Here is a 19,044-nt window from a genome sequence, read left to right as displayed (position 1 = left end):
AGGGCTGATTTCAAGGTTTTACTGCTAACCTACAAAGCATTACATGGGCTTGCTCCTACCTACCTCTCTGATTTGGTCCTGCCGTACATACCTATACGTACGCTACGGTCACAAGACGCAGGCCTCCTAATTGTCCCTAGAATTTCTAAGCAAACAGCTGGAGGCAGGGCTTTCTCCTATAGAGCTCCATTTTTATGGAACGGTCTGCCTACCCATGTCAGAGACGCAAACTCGGTCTCAACCTTTAAGTCTTTACTGAAGACTCATCTCTTCAGTGGGTCATATGATTGAGTGTAGTCTGGCCCAGGAGTGGGAAGGTGAACGGAAAGGCTCTGGAGCAACGAACCGCCCTTGCTGTCTCTGCCTGGCCGGTTCCCCTTTTTCCACTGGGATTCTCTGCCTCTAACCCTGTTACGGGGCTGAGTCACTGGCTTGCTGGGGCTCTCTCGTGCCGTCCCTGGGGGGGTGCGTCACCTGGGTGGGTTGATTCACTGTTGTGCTCGGCCTGTCTGGGTTCCCCCCCCTTTGGGTTGTACCGTGTCGGAGATCTTTGTGGGCTATACTCGGCCTTGTCTCAGGATGGTAAGTTGGTGGTTGTAGATTTCCCTCTAGTGGTGTGGGGGCTGTGCTTTGGCAAAGTGGGTGGGGTTATATCCTTCCTGTTTGGCCCTGTCCGGGGTGTCCTCGGATGGGGCCACAGTGTCTCCTGACCCCTCCTGTCTCAGCCTCCAGTATTTATGCTGCAGTAGTTTATGTGTCGGGGGCTAGGGTCAGTTTGTTTATCTGGAGTACTTCTCCTGTCCTATTCGGTGTCCTGTGTAAATCTAAGTGTGCGTTCTCTAATTCTCTCCTTCTCTCCTTCTTTCTCTCTCTCGGAGGACCTGAGCCCTAGAACCATGCCCCAGGACTACCTGACATGATGACTCCTTGCTGTCCCCAGTCCACCTGGCCATGCTGCTGCTCCAGTTTCAACTGGCCTGGGCCCTAGGACCATGTCCCAGGACTACCTGACATGAGGACTCCTTGCTGTCCCCAGTCCACCTGGCCATGCTCCTGCTCCAGTTTCAACTGTTCTGCCTTACTATTATTCAACCATGCTGGTCATTTATGAACATTTGAACATCTTGGCCACGTTCTGTTATAATCTCCATCCGGCACAGCCAGAAGAGGACTGGCCACCCCACATATGCTCTCTCAAATTCTCTCTTTCTTTCTCTCTCTCGGAGGACCTGAGCCCTAGGACCGTGCCCCAGGACTACCTGACATGATGGCTCCTTGCTGTCCCCAGTCCACCTGACTGTGCTGCTGCTCCAGTTTCAACTGTTCTGCCTTATTATTATTTGACCATGCTGGTCATTTATGAACATTTGAACATCTTGGTCATTTTCTGTTATAATCTCTACCCGGCACAGCCAGAAGAGGACTGGCCACCCCACATAGCCCGGTTCCTCTCTAGGTTTCTTCCTAGGTTTTGGCCTTTCTAGGGAGTTTTTCCTAGCCACCGTGCTTTTACACCTGCATTGTTTGCTGTTTGGGGTTTTAGGCTGGGTTTCTGTACAGCACTTTGAGATATCAGCTGATGTACGAAGGGCTATATAAATAAATTTGATTTGATTTGATTTGACTTGTATACAGGTTGAAAATGGCAGATTTAGGAACTGATAAACGCCTTAATTGGAACACACTGGCTGACAAGTAGCATGCTATACATGAAGTTCGAGCTCTGGCTCTGCGCTTCACAGCACTGTATGGGTTTTGACTGACAGACGTTCTGAACTTGAGCTAATGGGGCAACTTCTGCACGTTTTTTTTTGAGTGTGGGAAATGGTGTAAAATAAGAGGACTTTATGTATTTTGAAAAATCCCTGGGAACACACTGGTTAAATCTAAGTTTCAATAAAATTACATTGAACCAACGTTGAATTGATGTCTGCCCAGTGGGATGAGACATTGAGGATTATAATAAATACCGCTTTGATGTCATCCAAACACCCGTGATCCCAAATGTGCACTTCACATTTCCATAGCATAAAACTCATGTCATATACTGTGTTTATGATCAGTATATTTGATTTACAGTTACAAGATGACAAGGCGTCACCCTGCGTTGTTCTGAACAGAATGAGTCTGGTCTATTGTAAGGAAAATTTGTCGTGGCACACGAACCTGAATGTTTCAAGTTTTAATGTCATATGTATAAGTACAGTGAAATGCACTCATGATACCTTTCTATGCGCACCAAAATTATGATCGGTTTTGCTGAATTGCATTGTGAAAGCCTAACACTAATATTGTATTTTATAACTTAGCTGGTCATGTTTGCAATAAAACAATCTTTCAAATGATGCCCTCCTGACCCCGATTGGATTTATAATGGACCATTTTTGGATTGCATAAACAGTAATTGTGTGATGGGGTGGATGCAGGGTTGTTTTTCCAACCATAACAATAAGTGTGCTCGCTCTCGTTCCTCAATGGCACAGCCAGGAAAGCTACAAAAAAACACCTTATAGTTGACTCTTCTTTGAGTCATAAAAGTGCATTGAAATTACTTAGGAACTGTGCACACTTTGGAGAGGTGTATGCCTGGCCATTTGGAGACACCAGTTAGTCATCTCACACAAACCCTTGCAATTTCTGTTGGTCTTATGTTGCACCTACCCAACATTATCCAGAATATTCTTAAGTTAGTGAATGTATCCAGAGTATTTTCAGATTTCATTATCAACAAATGTTGTGAAAAGTACAGTAAATGTAAAATGCACATAAAATCAACAGTGTAATGTTTGGATTCGGTCTTGTCAGGTGAACTGTTGTGGCCTCACCCTTTGGACTAATCATTTTTCCAAAATCTAACTATTTATTTTCTATTGCTGGCATGGTTATGCATATGCTTTTCATATTTCTTCTGTAAGAAACATTTCAATGTGTCCTATCCATATATAGGCCATTTTCCATGAGTGTAAAAGGTTAGTGGAATGTAAACATCCAAAAAGTAATATTTTATTTCAGTCGTGTCAAACCACTCACGTCACTCATAGAGATGCACTAACAACACGGAGCATTTTTTGAATTTCAGTTATTGCTGAAGTAATGATGATGTGTTTCAATTGCCCTGGCAAAATAAGCAGCTGTCACAGAAGATGGAGCTGAGTAACATATTTTTGAGGGTGTAAATGGTGGGAGGACACATTGGAAAGTGACAGCTCATTACTACTTGAAGCTCCAAAAGCTGGCACAAGTTGAATGTTTGGAATGGGAGAGAAGTTTTTTTTTCAGTTTAGAAATGTATCTCCAACTATCACAACTAGTACTATTGAGTATAAGACTTTCGACAATTGAACAACTATCACTGTACTCACAAGACCCCTTATCCTTGACAGTAACTATTGAATAGTAATCCTTACTCCTTAGTCTGAACATCACTGGTGATCTGACTGTTACACAGCTCAGACCCTTTGAGCATGGCCCATTTTACAGTGTTACTGTACCGTGGTAATTGATGAACAAAAACGATTTATTTACTTGTGACGATTAAAAGACTTAAAAGAAACAAGAGTCATTGGCTATGAAAACCTCACATGATGTAGTCTATCAGATTATTTCACTTCACACACCCTGAACTGGGTCCCGAGCAGAAGCCATTTTGGGTTCTACATGTTCCTGTTACTATGACTGCAACATTTAAGATTTTATAAGCTTGGAAACCACACTCCATCTCCTTGGTCCCTTTTAAGATGGGTTGCACATCACTACACTGACTGAGCCACTGCAAACCATCCATAAAACATGTTCTTTGAAACTACAGTAACTCTTGTATTTCAGTGATTCAGGTAAGCCTCTGAATGAAGTTAACAGAGAGGAGAGGAGCTGAGGACAGATTGAATTAGTACAATTCACTTGATCCCTGAAATAAAGGAATTCATTAATGTATATAAATACATCTATTTCCCACTACTAAATAATTAATTGCACAAACATGATTCTTCCCATATCGAACCCAACTATAATTCCTCTCACTGACTCACTTTACACCACTGACTTTAGAGCTGTGGCTGAAGACCTGTCAGCAAAAAGAATGTAGGGTGAAAAGGAACCCCTCCCTCCTTGCTGACCCTGGAGAGAGGTGGAAATGATATGCCTTTTAAGTCATGTAAGAGGATTTCAGGACATTAAAGCCATAATGCATAAAAACATATTCGGAGGAGAGATCTATCTGAGGGCAGACTAATCTAGCTGCTCTGGGTTGGTGCCTCAGTAGGCTATAGTCCACTTTACCAGCTGAGGATGTAACCCTGTACTCCTGACCTTTATTCTCTGCATCACTCAAGGTCCGTAGACTGAGACTTCAGCACATGGGTCACAATGTTACCAGTTACCACACAGCCAGATGATAATTAAATGGCAGATCCTTCAGTACAATACAGGCAACCAAAGTCAAATATAAACTATTCACGATCCGTTTTTTATGGACTGAAGCCTCTAAATGGCTGATCCAGTGGCGACCCATCATTCAGGGCAGGTGTTTTGAACCCCACGTTTTTAGCAACAACAAAAAAATCAAAAATCAAATGTTTTAGTTGCCTGTTTTGCACGTTATTTTGGCATTAATACGTGTCACATATCAGTTTGGAAACAATGTAAAAAAATATATAAAAATTCACCGAGTTAATAAAGCCGCATACAAACATGGTCTCTTTTTTGCTTTTTGGAGAAAGGAAACTCCAGAATGCAGGTGTTTCAGTCTAGCTCAGGGGTTTCTGTGGTGGGGTAACCAGCGGAAAATACTAAGCATAGCGGTTGGTAATGTTCTCTAGTTGCGCCGTGTTTGGCTTCTGTCACTCATGGGGACACTAAGTCACCGCCAAATCTATGGGTAGAGCTTGAAAATGCAAGCCCTTTGGGTGCTGCCACAGAGTTACATTAGAAGTGCCCATCCAAGAAGGCTCAAGGTCATTGGCCACAGATAAAATGACGTCAAATCACATTACATAAACAGTAGCTTTGATAAGATTGATCATATCAACATCATACTTTCAAAATCTTAGCTAGCAGTCATCATCATGAATCAAGTCGACAATCTACTGGCAAATCCTTTTTAATTATTGTCATATGAAGAGAAATTATGGATAAAACGTATCGGTGCTCATCGGCCATTGAACATAAACATTACACAAGTTGGAAATCGCAAATTCAACAATGAGTGGTTTGGAAAGAATCAGTGGCTAACTGCAAGCATTGCAAAGCAATCCTTAGCCTGCTATTCAGTGGAGTGGCTGTGTGGTCCCACGTCTGGGTTTAATTAACCTCTTCGGGCTAGGGGGCACTATTTTCACGTACGGATGAAAAGCGTGCCCAAAGTAAACTGCCTGCTACTCAGGTCCAGAAGCTAGGATGTGCATATAATTGGTAGATTTGGATAGAAAACACTCTAACGTTTCTAAAACTGTTGAAATTATGTCTGTGAGTATAACAAAACTTATTTGGCAGGCGAAACCCCGAGGACAATCCATCCAGGAAAGTTTGTTTTTGAGGTTCTTTTTTTCCCTTTTTATCTTTTTTCTTTTCTCCCCAATTCCGTGGTATCCAATTGTTAATAGTTACTATCTTGTCTCATCGCTACAACTCCCGTAGGGGCTCGGGAGAGACGAAGGTCGAAAGCCATGCGTCCTCCGAAACACAACCCAAACAAGCCGCACTGCTTCTTAACACAGCGTGCATCCAACCCGGAAGCCAGCCGCACCAATGTGTTGGAGGAAACACTGTGCACCTGATGACCTGGTTAGCGTGCACTGTGCCCGGCCCGCCACAGGAGTCGCTAGTGCGCGATGAGACAAGGATATTCCTACCGGCCAAACCCTCCCTAACCCGGACGATGCTAGGCCAATTTTGCATCGCCCCATGGACCCCCCGGTCACGGCCGGCTGCAACAGAGCCTGGGCTCAAACCCAGAGTCTCCGGTGGCACAGCTGCGATGCAGTGCCCTGGACCACTGCACCACCCGGTAGGCCTTCAATTGGTTTTCTATGGGAATCTAGATTTCTGAGGCATCTGATTGCAGTTCCTATGGCTTCCACTAGATGTCAACAGTCTTTAGTAATTGGTCAATGTTTTTCTTTTGAGTAATGAAGAAGTAGCCCTTTCCTTTCTGGGTGTCGAGCCTAGTGGACTGTTTTGTTTGCGGCGTGCGACCTGGGGCTGGCTCCACTTTAATTTTATCCGCTATTGAACACAGTACATTCCGTCTTAAATTCGATAGATTATTTACGTTTTAAAATACCTAAAGTTGGATTTGGAAAGTTGTTTGAAATGTTTGGACCAAGTTTACAGGTAACTTTTTAGATAATTTGTAGTCATGTTGGGCGAGTTGGAACCGGTGTTTTTCTAAATCAAACGCGCCAAATACAGGGACATTTTGGGGATATAACGACGGAATTTATCGAAAAAAGGACCATTTGTGATGTTTATTGGAGTGCCAACAGAAGAAGATCTTCAAAGGTAAGGCATGATTTATATCGTTATTTCTGAGTTTTGTGTCACACTTGGCAGGCTGACTTCAGAGAGTTCAAGACAACTGGGAACTCGGGGGAAAAACAAGTTCCAACTAAGTCGAGAACTCAGGCCTCTTTCTAGAGCTACAACCTGAATATCACTGTCATCATTATTCGACCTTGTTTTTTTATGAGTTCCCAGTTGTCTTGAAAGCACCATAAATCCAGAGAATGGCAGACTTTGATGACAAAGTTGGATGACAAAATTCTCCCACGAAGGACCGCCGCACCACCTTCCTTTTCAAATGAGCACAGAAAACAAGGTGAGTCCAAAAATGTATTGTACGCTGCTGCATAAATGATGTAATATGACAGGGAGATATGTATTCTGTAGCTAAGAAAGTAATACTAAGTGTATTTTGTGTAGTAAGCTGTTTTCCCCTCTTAAATGGTCCTTCTGTAGCTCAGTTGGTAGAGCATGGCGCTTGTAACGCCAGGGTAGTGGGTTCGATCCCCGGGACCACCCATACGTAGAATGTATGCACACATGACTGTAAGTCGCTTTGGATAAAAGTGTCTGCTAAATGGCATATATATAAATTCACCAACTGTTCTGACTTCATGGTGCGCATGTAGTCTATAACCTGTTTTAGAGAAATGTAATAATTTCTGACTTGGTGTACACTCTAAGAAAGGGAAGATACCTAGTCAGTTGTACAACTGAATGCTTTCAACTGAAATGTGTCTTCTGCATATTTGGCGCCCGAAAAACAGTGGGTTAACTGCCTAGAATGAACTGTTCCTCTGCCAGACAAGGCTCCGTTGATAGCCAGGTGTAGCAGTGGTAAGGTGTTAGGACTGCTGTTGGAACTCTGCTGTTGAGACAGCTTTATGTAGGCCCTAACAGTTTGTGGGCACCGTTTATCACCGTTATTGTGCAATTAATGTATTGTTTAGTGTTGTGTTGTATTATGTAGTGGCTTTGCTGACATGCACCCCCCCCCCCCAAAAAGAAATGTGTTTGCCCCACCAAGATTTTACATACTAAAATCACCACTGGGCTGATCAAAGACAAGAAACGTCAAACAAGTGTTTATAACCATAGCATCTCCTCCCATTAACACTGCTGCATTACAGCTCATCCAATTAACACTCAAAATGAATAAACACAACACAGTCACATGGGCAATGAAGCACTTGGGGACCTTGAAGGAACAGTAATGATGCAGAATGTGGGCCATCTCACGCCTTGCTGCGTTTCGACTGCTGACTAACCATGAGATTTAATTTCAGGGTAAGCTTTGTTACTTCTGGGCATGGTCGTATATCAGGGGTATTAAGGCACTGCTGCAGTTCTCGTTTTAATGTCTCATTGATGGGGAAGCTCAGGTGTTGGGGAGAGAAGAGGCCCATAGGGAGCTGATTATCAGACACAGAGTGTGCTGGGTTGGCAATACTTAAATAACGTGGAATTGGAAATGAAAACCCTGCTTGCAGAGAAAGACTCCTATTTTAATCATCTCAACCCTATGCAAGGAATCACAATTGTGGCAACATTGTACCTAGGAACTAAATCTGTCTGAGTTGATGAGCTTGTTCTCGAGCGTTTCAAACAATAATGAGACTGTAATGCTGTCTAAATGAGAGCCCCAACATTTAATTAAATGCTAAGAAAGTGAACCTCTTAATCCCATTTACTCTTGGTCATGCTCAGGAGCTGTGAAAGGTCATAAAGAGCTAATATTTGATTTTTTAAATTATCACAATGACGATATCGCTTTGGAAGTGTCTCATTCTCATTCTGTTTTTTTATGTAAAACAATTTGGTAAACACTACCGGTAAACAGTTTTAGAACACCTACTCATTCAAGGGCTTTTCTTTATTTGTACTATTTTCTACATTCTAGAATAATAGTGAAGACATCAAAACTCTGAAGTAACACATATGGAATCATGTAGTAACCAAAAAGGTATTAAACAAATCATATTCTATATTTGAGATTCTTCAAATAGCCACACTTTGCATTGATGACAGCTTTGCACACTCTTTGCATTCTCTCAACCAGCTTCATGAGGAATGGTTTTCCAACAATCCTGAAGGAGTTCCCTTATGTGCTGAGCACTTGTTGGCTGTTTTTCTAACAAGTAATCTAACAATACCCCAACAACTACCTAATACACACAAATCTAAAGTGGTGATTGAGAATATGTACAAGTATATGGATGAGCGATGGCCGAGCTGCATAGGCAAGGTACAATAGATGGTATAAAATACAGTATATACATGTGATATGAGTAATGTAAGATATGTAAACATTATTAAAGTGGCATTATTTAGAGTGGCATTGTATAAAGTGACTAGTGATCCATTTATTAACGTGGTCAGTGATTGGGTCTCAATGTAGGCAGCAGACTCTCTGAGTTAGTGATTGCTGTTTAGCAGTCTGATGGTCTTGAGATAAAAGCTGTTTTTCAGTCTCTCAGTCCCAGCTTTGATGCACCTGTACTTACTTTACCTTCTGGATGGTAGCGGTGTGAACAGGCAGTTCAACCGCAGTGGCTCAGGTGGTTGATGTCCTTGATGATCTTTTTGGCCTTCCTGTGACATCGGGTGCTGTAGGTGTCATGAAGGGCGGGTAGTTTTCCCCCAGTGATGCGTTGTGCAGCCCACACCACCCTCTGGAGAGCCTTTCAGTTGAGGGTGGTGAAGTTGCTGTATCAGGCTGGGGGGGGGGGGGGGGTGCTCCCTCTGCTGTTTTCTGAAGTCCACGGTCATCTCCTTTTTTTTGTTGACGTTGAGTGAGAGGTTGTTTTCCTGACACCACACTCCGAGTGCCCTCACTTCCTCCCTGTAGGCTATCTCGTTGTTGTTGGTAATCAAGCCCACTACTGTTGTGTCGTCTGCAAACTTGATGATTGAGTTGGAGGCGTGCATGCCCATGCAGTCATGGGTGAACAGGGACTACAGGAGGGGGCTGAGCACGCACCCTTGTGGGGCGCCTGTGTTGAGGGTCAGCGAAGTGGAGATGTTGTTTCCTACCTTCACCACCTGGGGGTGCCATCAGAAAGTCCAGGACCCAATTGCACAAGGAAAGGTTGAGACAGAGGGCCTCCAGCTCGATGATGAGCTTGGAGGGTACTATGGTGTTGAATGCTGAGCTGTAGAAAATGAACAGCATTCTTACATAGGTATTCCTTTTGTCCAGATGGGATAGGGCAGTGTGCAGTATGATGACGATTGCGTCGTCTGTGGACCTGTTGGAGTGGTATGCAAATTGAAGTGTGTCTAGGCTGGCTGGTAAGGTGGAGGTGATATGATCCTTGACTAGTCTCTCAAAGCACTTCATGATGACAGAAGTGAGTGTTACGGGGCGGAAGAAATTTAGTTCAGATATCTTTGCCTTCTTGGGTACAGGATCAATGGTAGCCATCTTGAAGCATGTGGGCACAACAGACTGAGATAGGGAGCAATTGAATGTCCATAAACACAGCAGCCAGCTGGTCTGCACATGCTCTGAGGATGCGGCTAGGGATGCCGTCTGGGCCAGCAGCCTTGTGAGGGTTAACAAGTTTCAATGTTTTACTCTGGTCAGCCATGGAGAAAGAGAGGGCGGGGGCACTCATTGTTAGCGGGCTGTGACTGTGCCACTCTATTATCCTCAAAGCGGGCAAAGAAGGTGTTTAGTTTGTCTGGAAGCGTTATGTCGGTGTCCATGACGTGGCTGGTTTTCTTTTTGTAGTCTGTGATTTCCCAAAGACCCTGTCACATACGTCTCGTGTCTGAGCCGTTGAATTGCGACTCCACCTTGTACCTGTACTGGCATTTATATTATTATTATTTCACTTGTTTGATTGCCTTGCGGAGGGAATAACTACACTGTTTATATTCAGTCATATTCCCAGACCTCTTTCCATGGCTAAATGCAGTGGATCGCGCTTTCAGTTTTGCGCGAATGCCGTCATCCATCCACAGTTTCTGGTTAGGATAGGTTTTAATAGTCACAGTGGGTACAATATCTCTAATGCACTTCATTATGAACGCACTCATCGTGTCAGCGTATTGGTCGATGTTGTTCTCTGAGGCTGACCAGAACATATTCCAGTCTGCGTGATCAAAACAATCTTGAAGCATGGCTTCCGATTGGTCGGACCAGCGTTGAATGGTTCTCGTCACTGGTACATCCTGTTTGAGTTTCTGTCTATTACACGGTAGGAAATTTGCTTTGTTAAAATCCCCAGCTACAATAAATGCAGCCTCAGGATATAAGGTTTCCACTTTGCATATAGTCCAGTGAAGTTCCTTGATGTCCGTCTTGGAGTATACTTGAGGGGAAATGTACACAGCTGTGAATGTAACTGACGAGAATTATCTTGGTAGGTAAAATGGCCAGCATTTGATTATATGGAATTTTAGGTCAAGTGAGCAGAAGGACTTGAGTTCCTGTATGTTGTTATGAATTCACCATGAGTCGATAATCATGAAGCATACATCTCCACCCTTCCTCTTCCCAGAGAAGTGTTTAGCTCTGTCGGCGAGATGCATAGAGAAGCCCGGTGGCTGAACCGATTACGACAACATATCCCAAGAGAACCATGTTTCCGTGAAACAGAGAATGTTACAATCTCTGATGTCTCTCTGGAAGGCAACCCTTGCTCGAATTTCACAAATGGACTTTTAACAAGACACACCTGTTAATAGAAAGGCTCCAGGCTGTGTAAGGGCTATTTGACCAAGAAGGAGAGTGATGGAGTGCTGCATCTGATGACCTGGCATATATAATCACCCAACAATCACCAAATTGAGATGAAGCCAACAAGTGCTCAGCATATGTGGGAACTCTGTCAAGACTGTTGGAAAAGCATTCCTCATGAAGCTGGGTGTGTCCAAACTTTTGACTGGTACTGTATATTTATAATTTCCTCCTCTACCCTTTGAGGCATGTACTTCTCAGTACAGCTGAATGAATCATGTCACTCATGAACTTTAAGGGTCACATGAAGAGACAGTGGTTGTGTTTCTCTACCCAGATGTTCCATCCATCAACCTATGGTTGCATGTCACATCATGTCATTGGCAGATTGCTATAGTATATGATGTGGTTAGCTGATACGTAAAACACCTATCCAGGCATTGTAAGAGCTGGCAGGTGTAACGGTATAACTTTAGACCGTCCCCTGGGCGCGAACCATGGACCCTCTGCACACATCAACAACTGACACCCATGAAGCATCGTTACCCATCGCTCCACAAAAGCCTTGGCCCTTGCAGAGCAAGGGGAACTACTACTTCAAGGTCTCAGAGCAAGTGACGTCACCGATTGAAACGCTATTTAGCGCGCACCGCTATCTAAGCTAGCCGTTTGACATCCGTTACACAGGCATCAGCAAAGCCTGGGCAGGAGAAACATGCATGGATGAAAGAATGTCAGTTAGAAAGATAGAAGTGAGAGGCAAAGTGAACTTTATTGGAAAAACAATTGCAGTATCTGTTGTTTTCTTGTGAACATGCTTTTAAAGAGACATTACCTTGAAGTTTGTGATAGATATCAAATCATTCTGAGATATGGATTATTTTCTTCAGTATCTGCACACAGTGAACTGTAGTCTACGGTATGAATCAGAAATAGGTTATCAGATTTCACTGGGTAGCAAAGTTTGATATTTCTTTATGGAATGTAATCAGAGAGGAGCCTCAGCCTCATCAAGTTATGTGTTCCTGCTTGAAGCAGAAGCTTGTCCTCAGGGTCTGTAATGATGGTAACGGTGAACTGGATACTCACAGGCTTCAATCTAATTACACTGCTGCAGTTTGGAGCCTGAAGACATTCTATTATGTTAGCAGTGCGCTCACAGAACCTAAAACACTTGGATGCCTTCACTAAAATCTCTCAGAGCAATATCCACAACTCGACCATAATACATCACTTTCTTCTTCCAGTTTTTTTTTACCATCTCAATGTAATATTTGGCCTTTACCTTTTCTGTAGGCCTATGTGACTTTCATTAAAGATGCATTTGAACAATAAAGGCTGTAATGACTTTATATGCATAAAACATCATCTCTACTCGACTCATTTCCATAGCATGTGTAAGGATATATCATGTGATAAATGCACTAACTGTAAGTCACTCTGGATAAGAGCGTCTGCTGATGACTAAAATGTAAATCAGGGTTGTCTGAAAATAAAATCTAGCACAATGATCACTCAAAACCCGGCCACAAGGCTTAAAAAATAGCAACAAGAGGAGTTGGCACATTAGGGAGAGAAGTATGTAGCCATCTCGTGCTGTTAGTTTGTTGATCTCACATCAATTGCCATGCCCCCAGTTGTCCGAGGAAAAAAATGGCTACTTTGAAAACGATGTCGTGGTTGAATATGTATTGGTCACGGATTGCCGGTTTTTGGGCAGCTTCTAAATTCGACCAAGCCGCCATGACATTTCTCTGAGAAAAAAAAATCGATTAATTTCACCGTTACCTGCTGCTGCTGACTATCAGGCAGTGGGGCAGGCTGTTACTGAGTGAACGAGCAAGTGGTGGGGAGGGCTGGAGGTGTGTGTGTTGAGAGAGCACTGCAGGCAGCAGGGAGCTTAGTGAGTGAGAGGACAGCACCGCTGCCCTGCAGCTGTCAACACACACACGCGCGCTCAGTACTCCCACTCCCTCCCCACTACTCACTCTTCCACTTAGCAACCATGGCGGCCGCGGTGCAATTTAAAAGTAGGACAAAAACCCGTTATCCGCGACCAATAACACTGTAATAAAACAGCAAGGAACAGGCCTCGAACCCTCGAACTTCTTGTCCGAAGTCCAGCGCGCTATCGACTGTGCGGCTAAAACATGCTCATGCGACATCGATGTCCGCGCTTATAAACCCAGGGTCGTTACAATACATTTTCACCTCCGACATCGTTTTCAAAGTAGACTAATTTTCGGAAAACTGGGGACATGGCAACGCTGATGTAAATAACCACACACTTTCGACATTGCCGCCGATCGTGCAGGCGATTTACCAATGACCACATTAAGGTTTTGATCCTCTTGAACACGGCCATTATTTTTGAGTAAAATACCTGTGAGTTTGTGCTACCATCTTGTGGTCAGGCATGTATAATACTTGTCAAATCTGCACACAATTTTTTTATATTAGCCTGTATCAGTCGTCTGTAATATTCATATAGCTGACAATTTAACACCGGCTCTGATTTTTTAAGTGTTTTTTAATATTTTCACTATTTGCTGTTGAAAATCTGAAATGTGCAGTTGAATTTCTAGAGGACGGAACTAGTTAATCAGATACTGGGGACTACATTTGTGATGCACCAGTACAGTTTCGTGTGTTCTTCCAGTTTGGCTTGAGCTATTGTTCATTGCAGAAACAACAACACCCTAAAAGGCACATCTGCTGGCTACTTCGGTCATGTTTCAGAATTCTTTAAGATGAGTTAATGAAACTCGGAGTATTCAAAGGTTTGTCAAATATGTGATTGTTTTACGGGGCGTAGGACCTCTGCCTGTATCTGTAAGGCATTTGACAGTTGTGAAGGACTTCCGACACATCCTTGCTCGAATTTGTTGTTTGTCCACTATCCAAAAAGCAATTGAGGTGAGTCATGTTATACATTACCAGATTTATACTAGTTTACCTAATCCAACGACGATCTTGTTTTGCTATGGCATAGCTGAGACAGAAACACCACTTTTTGTCCAATTTGTAAGTCGCTCTGGATAAGAGCGTCTGCTAAATGACTTAAATGTAAATGTCTCCGCTGTATATGTAGCATCAGCTAACAGTTAGCTAGCTAGCCTAATTGTTGTACTCTCGTTTTATCACGCAGGTACGAGGTAAATACCAATGAACTCATCAACGAGGAGCTTGGCATCGCATACCCGATATTTGATGGGATTCCCAACATGATTCCCAATATGCAAGATTGATTAAAAAAGAACCTGAAACACCAGTGAAACCAGCACAGCAGGCATAAAACACAAACAGTGAAGACTCAAGAAGATCTTGACCCTGAACAGTGTTTAAATTAGTTGTTAGCTAGAAGTCAATATGTTCTCTCTCTCTACCCTCACAGTACTGGTTCCTATAGTCTCCCTATTTGGACTTTTCTATTCTGCAACTGTGGATGATAATTTCCCTCAGGGATGTACAAGCACTAGCAGTGTGTGTTTCTACAGTCTTCTGTTACCAGTCACCATCCCAGTCTATGTGTTTTTTCATCTATGGAAGTGGATTGGAATCAAGCTATTCAGACACAATTAGTGTACACTTGCTTTACATGAATAGTGTTTCAGTTGAATGTCACTAATAATGAAGGTTATCAATTAGTGATGTGTCTGCTAAATGGCTTCTTTTTTTTTTACTGTGGTGATGGCATTGCACATGAAGCTGCTATTGCTACCACAGCTAATGATCCACTAAATGATTGTAAGAAGAAAATGACAAATTAAGAAACTTCATTTGATGAGTGACATACAATTTCTTCCATAAAATGTGCATTAATACATGTTTTTATTGAATGTGTTTTTAATTAAACTTAGAAAACATAAAACTATAAAATGAACCTATTTTGGAAACCTGGGACAAAGAACGCCACAAAGCAAATGTATCCTTGTGAATGACTATCACTAATAAAATTGTATTGTTTTTTTTACTTTTTTTTAGTTCTTGAGGGGAAGTTTGGGTTTAAACTTCACTTGTTACTTTTTTGTTTTCTTCCTACCACAGGCCTGTGTAAGTTTCATCAAGGGAGATTGTGGTCTTGGGGACTGTCCCTCGCCCTTCATCTTAAAGAAGAAAGATTCATTCAGTCTCATCTGAACTGCCTTAACTTGACTCTTGCACCGCCAGAATGGGTCATTCTCCTCACTTGACGTTGTGTCTGACTTCTGGCCAAGTGGGGGGCTGGTTTCCTCTTCATTGGCTTTTCTTTGAGATGGGGGATGTATGCCCATCTCTGCCCTCGTCCTGTTAGGGAGAGACAGGTCAGTAGGTTGTTCTGAGGACTCGGCAGCTCCACGCGACTGGTGAAACCTGAGGAATGTGGAGATCTCTGAGGTAAAGAAGTTCTCTGTTTGAGTGGCTGTCTCAGATGTTGACTTCCAGAGCAGTGGCTCCTCTTTTGGCTCTATGAGTGACTTGGTATGCCTGGCCAATTTTGTGGTGTTGGTTTCACCAGTGCCTCCACTGCTGGAGTGATCTGAAGATGTTAGTACTCTGAATTTCTTCTGAGTTATGAACAGGTCCTCACTGTTGGCATCTTCAGCAGTACTTTGAGAGTTGGTTTGTCCCTTTCCATACTCTGTTCCCTGTTCTTGCCCCTCTCCCCACTGATAAGTCCCAGAAAAGTTGCTTTCATTGTCACTCTTGGGGCTTTCCCAGGGAAAAGTATCTTTGGTTGTTGAGGTGCAACACTTAACTACTTCTGGCTGTTTTGCTTGTATGTAATCAGGGATTAAATCAAATGCAACTTTCTTTTTTCTCTGGGCCTTCTTCTTGGGTACCTTCACTAAGTCACTAACCACTGGCACAGGTTCCTGTTTCTTAATGTAATGTTTTACAGCAAATTTTACAGTGGACTTCCGCCTAGACTTAATTGGCTTTATTGGAGAGTTTGGTGCACTGTTTCCCTCAAAAAGAAAATAGCTATCTTGTAATCCCAGGGCTACTTTTCCTTTCTTTTTCTTCTTCCTATTACCTTTGGCCTTTTTGGTTTTCTTTTTGTCTTCAATACCAGTGTCTTTCAACTCTGTCCTGTGGGTTTTGTTCTTTTTTAGACATTTGTCTTTCTTTGATTTTTTTATTTTTCCTCTCCTGGGTGAATCACAAAATGTGTCTGATTCTGTGTACTCTGTCTCTGCTCTTTCAGCCATCTCCATCTAGAAAAGGGAATTTGTGGAAATAATTATTCATAATCGGGTCTCTTGACATCAAAATAGAAATATGAAATAATGTACATTACATAGGCCTTATTTACATGTATGCAGTCTAGGGGCTGCCCCTCACAATGGATTTTTAAAAATATGCTTTAAAGCTGTTTAATCAAATTAGAATTCTCTCTGACTATAGCAATACTGTAATGTCTTACCAGTTATTCAAGACGCCTTATGTTCCTCCAATGTTGGGAACTGTTAACGTTACTTGTATCCTCTCTTGAAACCATGTAACCCAACACCTGCATTAAACACATAGAAGAGCCTCATACGGTACATCTTGATACATTGCACATAATCTCGACATGTAACATCTTGTATTAATGATGGAACTTGTTACAGTAGCCTGACTAGGCAACATTTTGAAAATATCGGCGATTGCAGGCTGTGGTCTTCCAATACAAAGTAAGAAACATAAATGACAACGACATTAAATTGAGCTAACTACAGGCCTTGGTCGTTAGCATATATCAACCGCAAATAAAAAAAAGTTAGCATACACCAAATAGTCTGGAATTATGTCAGATGTGGAACACTGAAATAAATCAAATCTAAATTGTTACCAAATAACGTTTTCAGAAACTATATTAATCATATAGCAATGAATTACCTTCTCAAGTCATTCTCCGGCCCTGACACTTGACAGACTCCCGCCACCCACCACTTCAACTTCAGAGAGAGCGCATCTTTCTAGCGCGCATGCCCTTTCATTTGACAAGGCTACTGGCTGATCTCGTGACACACCTACTGTATGCGAATCTTGCCATCACTCACCTGCATCTACAAATAATGTTGGTCTACCAGGTAATTAACCTAAATTAGAATATTAAGATGCAAAAATAATATAGCCTAATGCAAAGTGTCAAACTATTTAATTTTAAGGGGGTTTGTCTATAAATGTGTTTGGGACTGTTAGGACTACCATCAGCAATCTCAATTGGACCTTGCAAGAGGATGACATGGTATGAAGGTAAAGATAATATTCTTTGTCCAAAGATTAATATAGATCTCAATTCCAATTTCAGAATAAGTGAATACAATTTCAAAATCCTAAATCACCAAAAAAATTGACATGGTCAGTATTTACTGTATAGGCAATCAACAGACTTTCCAGTTTTCCTTCACAGCGTTCTTCAGGGTGGTGAGTACAGAAGTAACCTTTTTACACACCCATTCAGTCCTTTATGAGTCACCACCCATTGGGCACAGATGTCATTTCAAGGTAGATTTGATGTACATTTGTCAACTAACTTGAATTCAAAGTGAAATCAACAAAACATTTCACCATGTCAAATCAAAGTTTATTTGTCACGTGCGCCGAATAAAACAGGTGTAAACCTTACAGTGAAATGCTTACTTACAGGCTCTAACCACTGGTGCGGGGGGGAAATGTATGTGTGTGTGATTGTGTGTGTGTGTGTGTGTGTAGGTAAGTAAAGAAATAAAACAACAGTAAAAAGACATTTGAAAAAAGAATAGCAAGGCTATTTACAGACACCTGGTTGTATGTACATGAATGTATAGTTAAAGTGACTATGCATATAAGATAAACAGAGAGTAGCAGCAGCGTAAAAGATAGACAATGCAAATAGTCTGGGTAACCATTTGGTTACCTGTTGAGGAGTCTTATGGCTTGGGGGAAAAAACTGTTGAGAAGCCTTTTTGTCCTAGACTTGGCACTCCGGTACCGCTACGTATACTTTGATCTGAAGCCATTCTTATGATTATTGTGACTTTGCCATTGTAATAGTTTGTAAACTTGTGTAGTCAAATGAATTTATGATCGTATATATTTGATAATTAACCAATGATATTAGGACACTCTTGGCCATGATTACAGACACCTGTGTCTTTTAACACTACATAAACTAGTCATCCTGCAGTGTTTGAGATTATTCCCTGATGAAGACAGCTTGGCTCTCGAAACGTTGGTAATTACATTTTTTGCAACTGAGCTCCTAGAGTGTGCGACTCTCTTTTATTTTCAAGTTTTCTACTCCGCTAGCCAGCACCTCGCCTAAATAGGTGTGTGTTTCTTTTTTCTTCTAGATTACTCCGGTACCGCTTGCCATGCGGTAGTAGAGAGAACAGTCTATGACTGGGGTGGCTGGAGTCTTTGACCATTTTTAGGGCCTTCCTCTAACACGGCCTGGTGTAGAGGTCCTGGATGGCAGGCAGCTTAGCTCCAAATCAAATGTATTTATATAGCCTTTCGTACATCAGCTGATATCTCAAAGTGCTGTACTGAAACCCAGCCTAAAACCCCAAACAGCAAGCAATGCAGGTGTTGAAGCACGTTGGTGAGGAAAAACTCCCTAGAAAGGCCAAAACCTAGGAAGAAACCTAGAGAGGAACCAGGCTATGAGGGGTGGCCAAACCAGACAGGAAGGTCACATCAGTGACTCAACCCACTCAAGTGACGCACTCCTCCTAGGGACAGCATGAAAGAGCACCAGTAAGCCAGTGACTCAGCCCCTGTAATAGGGTTAGAGGCAGAGAATCCCAGTGGAAAAAGGGGAACCGGCCAGGCAGAGACAGCAAGGGCGGTTCGTTGCTCCAGAGCCTTTTCGTTCACCTTCACACTCCTGGGCCAGACTACACTCAATCATA

At 42.5% G+C, this 19,044-nt stretch overlaps 2 protein-coding genes across 2 annotated transcripts; one reads left to right on the top strand and one right to left on the bottom strand.

The window, feature by feature from the left end:
• The first annotated feature begins 13,800 nt into the window (after positions 1-13,800).
• On the top strand, positions 13,801-15,358 carry LOC124034299 (phosphatidylinositol N-acetylglucosaminyltransferase subunit Y-like). The gene is made up of 2 exons (XM_046347301.1): positions 13,801-14,098; positions 14,331-15,358. Exon 2 carries the CDS (start codon positions 14,552-14,554, stop codon positions 14,762-14,764), a length of 213 nt encoding a protein of 70 aa, XP_046203257.1. The 5' UTR covers positions 13,801-14,098; positions 14,331-14,551; the 3' UTR covers positions 14,765-15,358.
• si:ch211-176l24.4 lies at positions 14,995-17,116 on the bottom strand. The gene is made up of 3 exons (XM_046347289.1): positions 17,045-17,116; positions 16,590-16,676; positions 14,995-16,380 (listed from the first exon to the last, which is right to left on the bottom strand). The coding sequence occupies exon 3, from the start codon at positions 16,378-16,380 to the stop codon at positions 15,202-15,204; it is 1,179 nt and encodes a 392-aa protein (XP_046203245.1). The 5' UTR covers positions 16,590-16,676; positions 17,045-17,116; the 3' UTR covers positions 14,995-15,201.
• Positions 17,117-19,044: the final 1,928 nt, after the last annotated feature.

This window comes from Oncorhynchus gorbuscha, linkage group LG01, assembly GCF_021184085.1.
Source record: "Oncorhynchus gorbuscha isolate QuinsamMale2020 ecotype Even-year linkage group LG01, OgorEven_v1.0, whole genome shotgun sequence".
NCBI lineage: Eukaryota > Metazoa > Chordata > Actinopteri > Salmoniformes > Salmonidae > Oncorhynchus > Oncorhynchus gorbuscha.
This window is presented reverse-complemented; position numbering and strand designations above follow the sequence as displayed.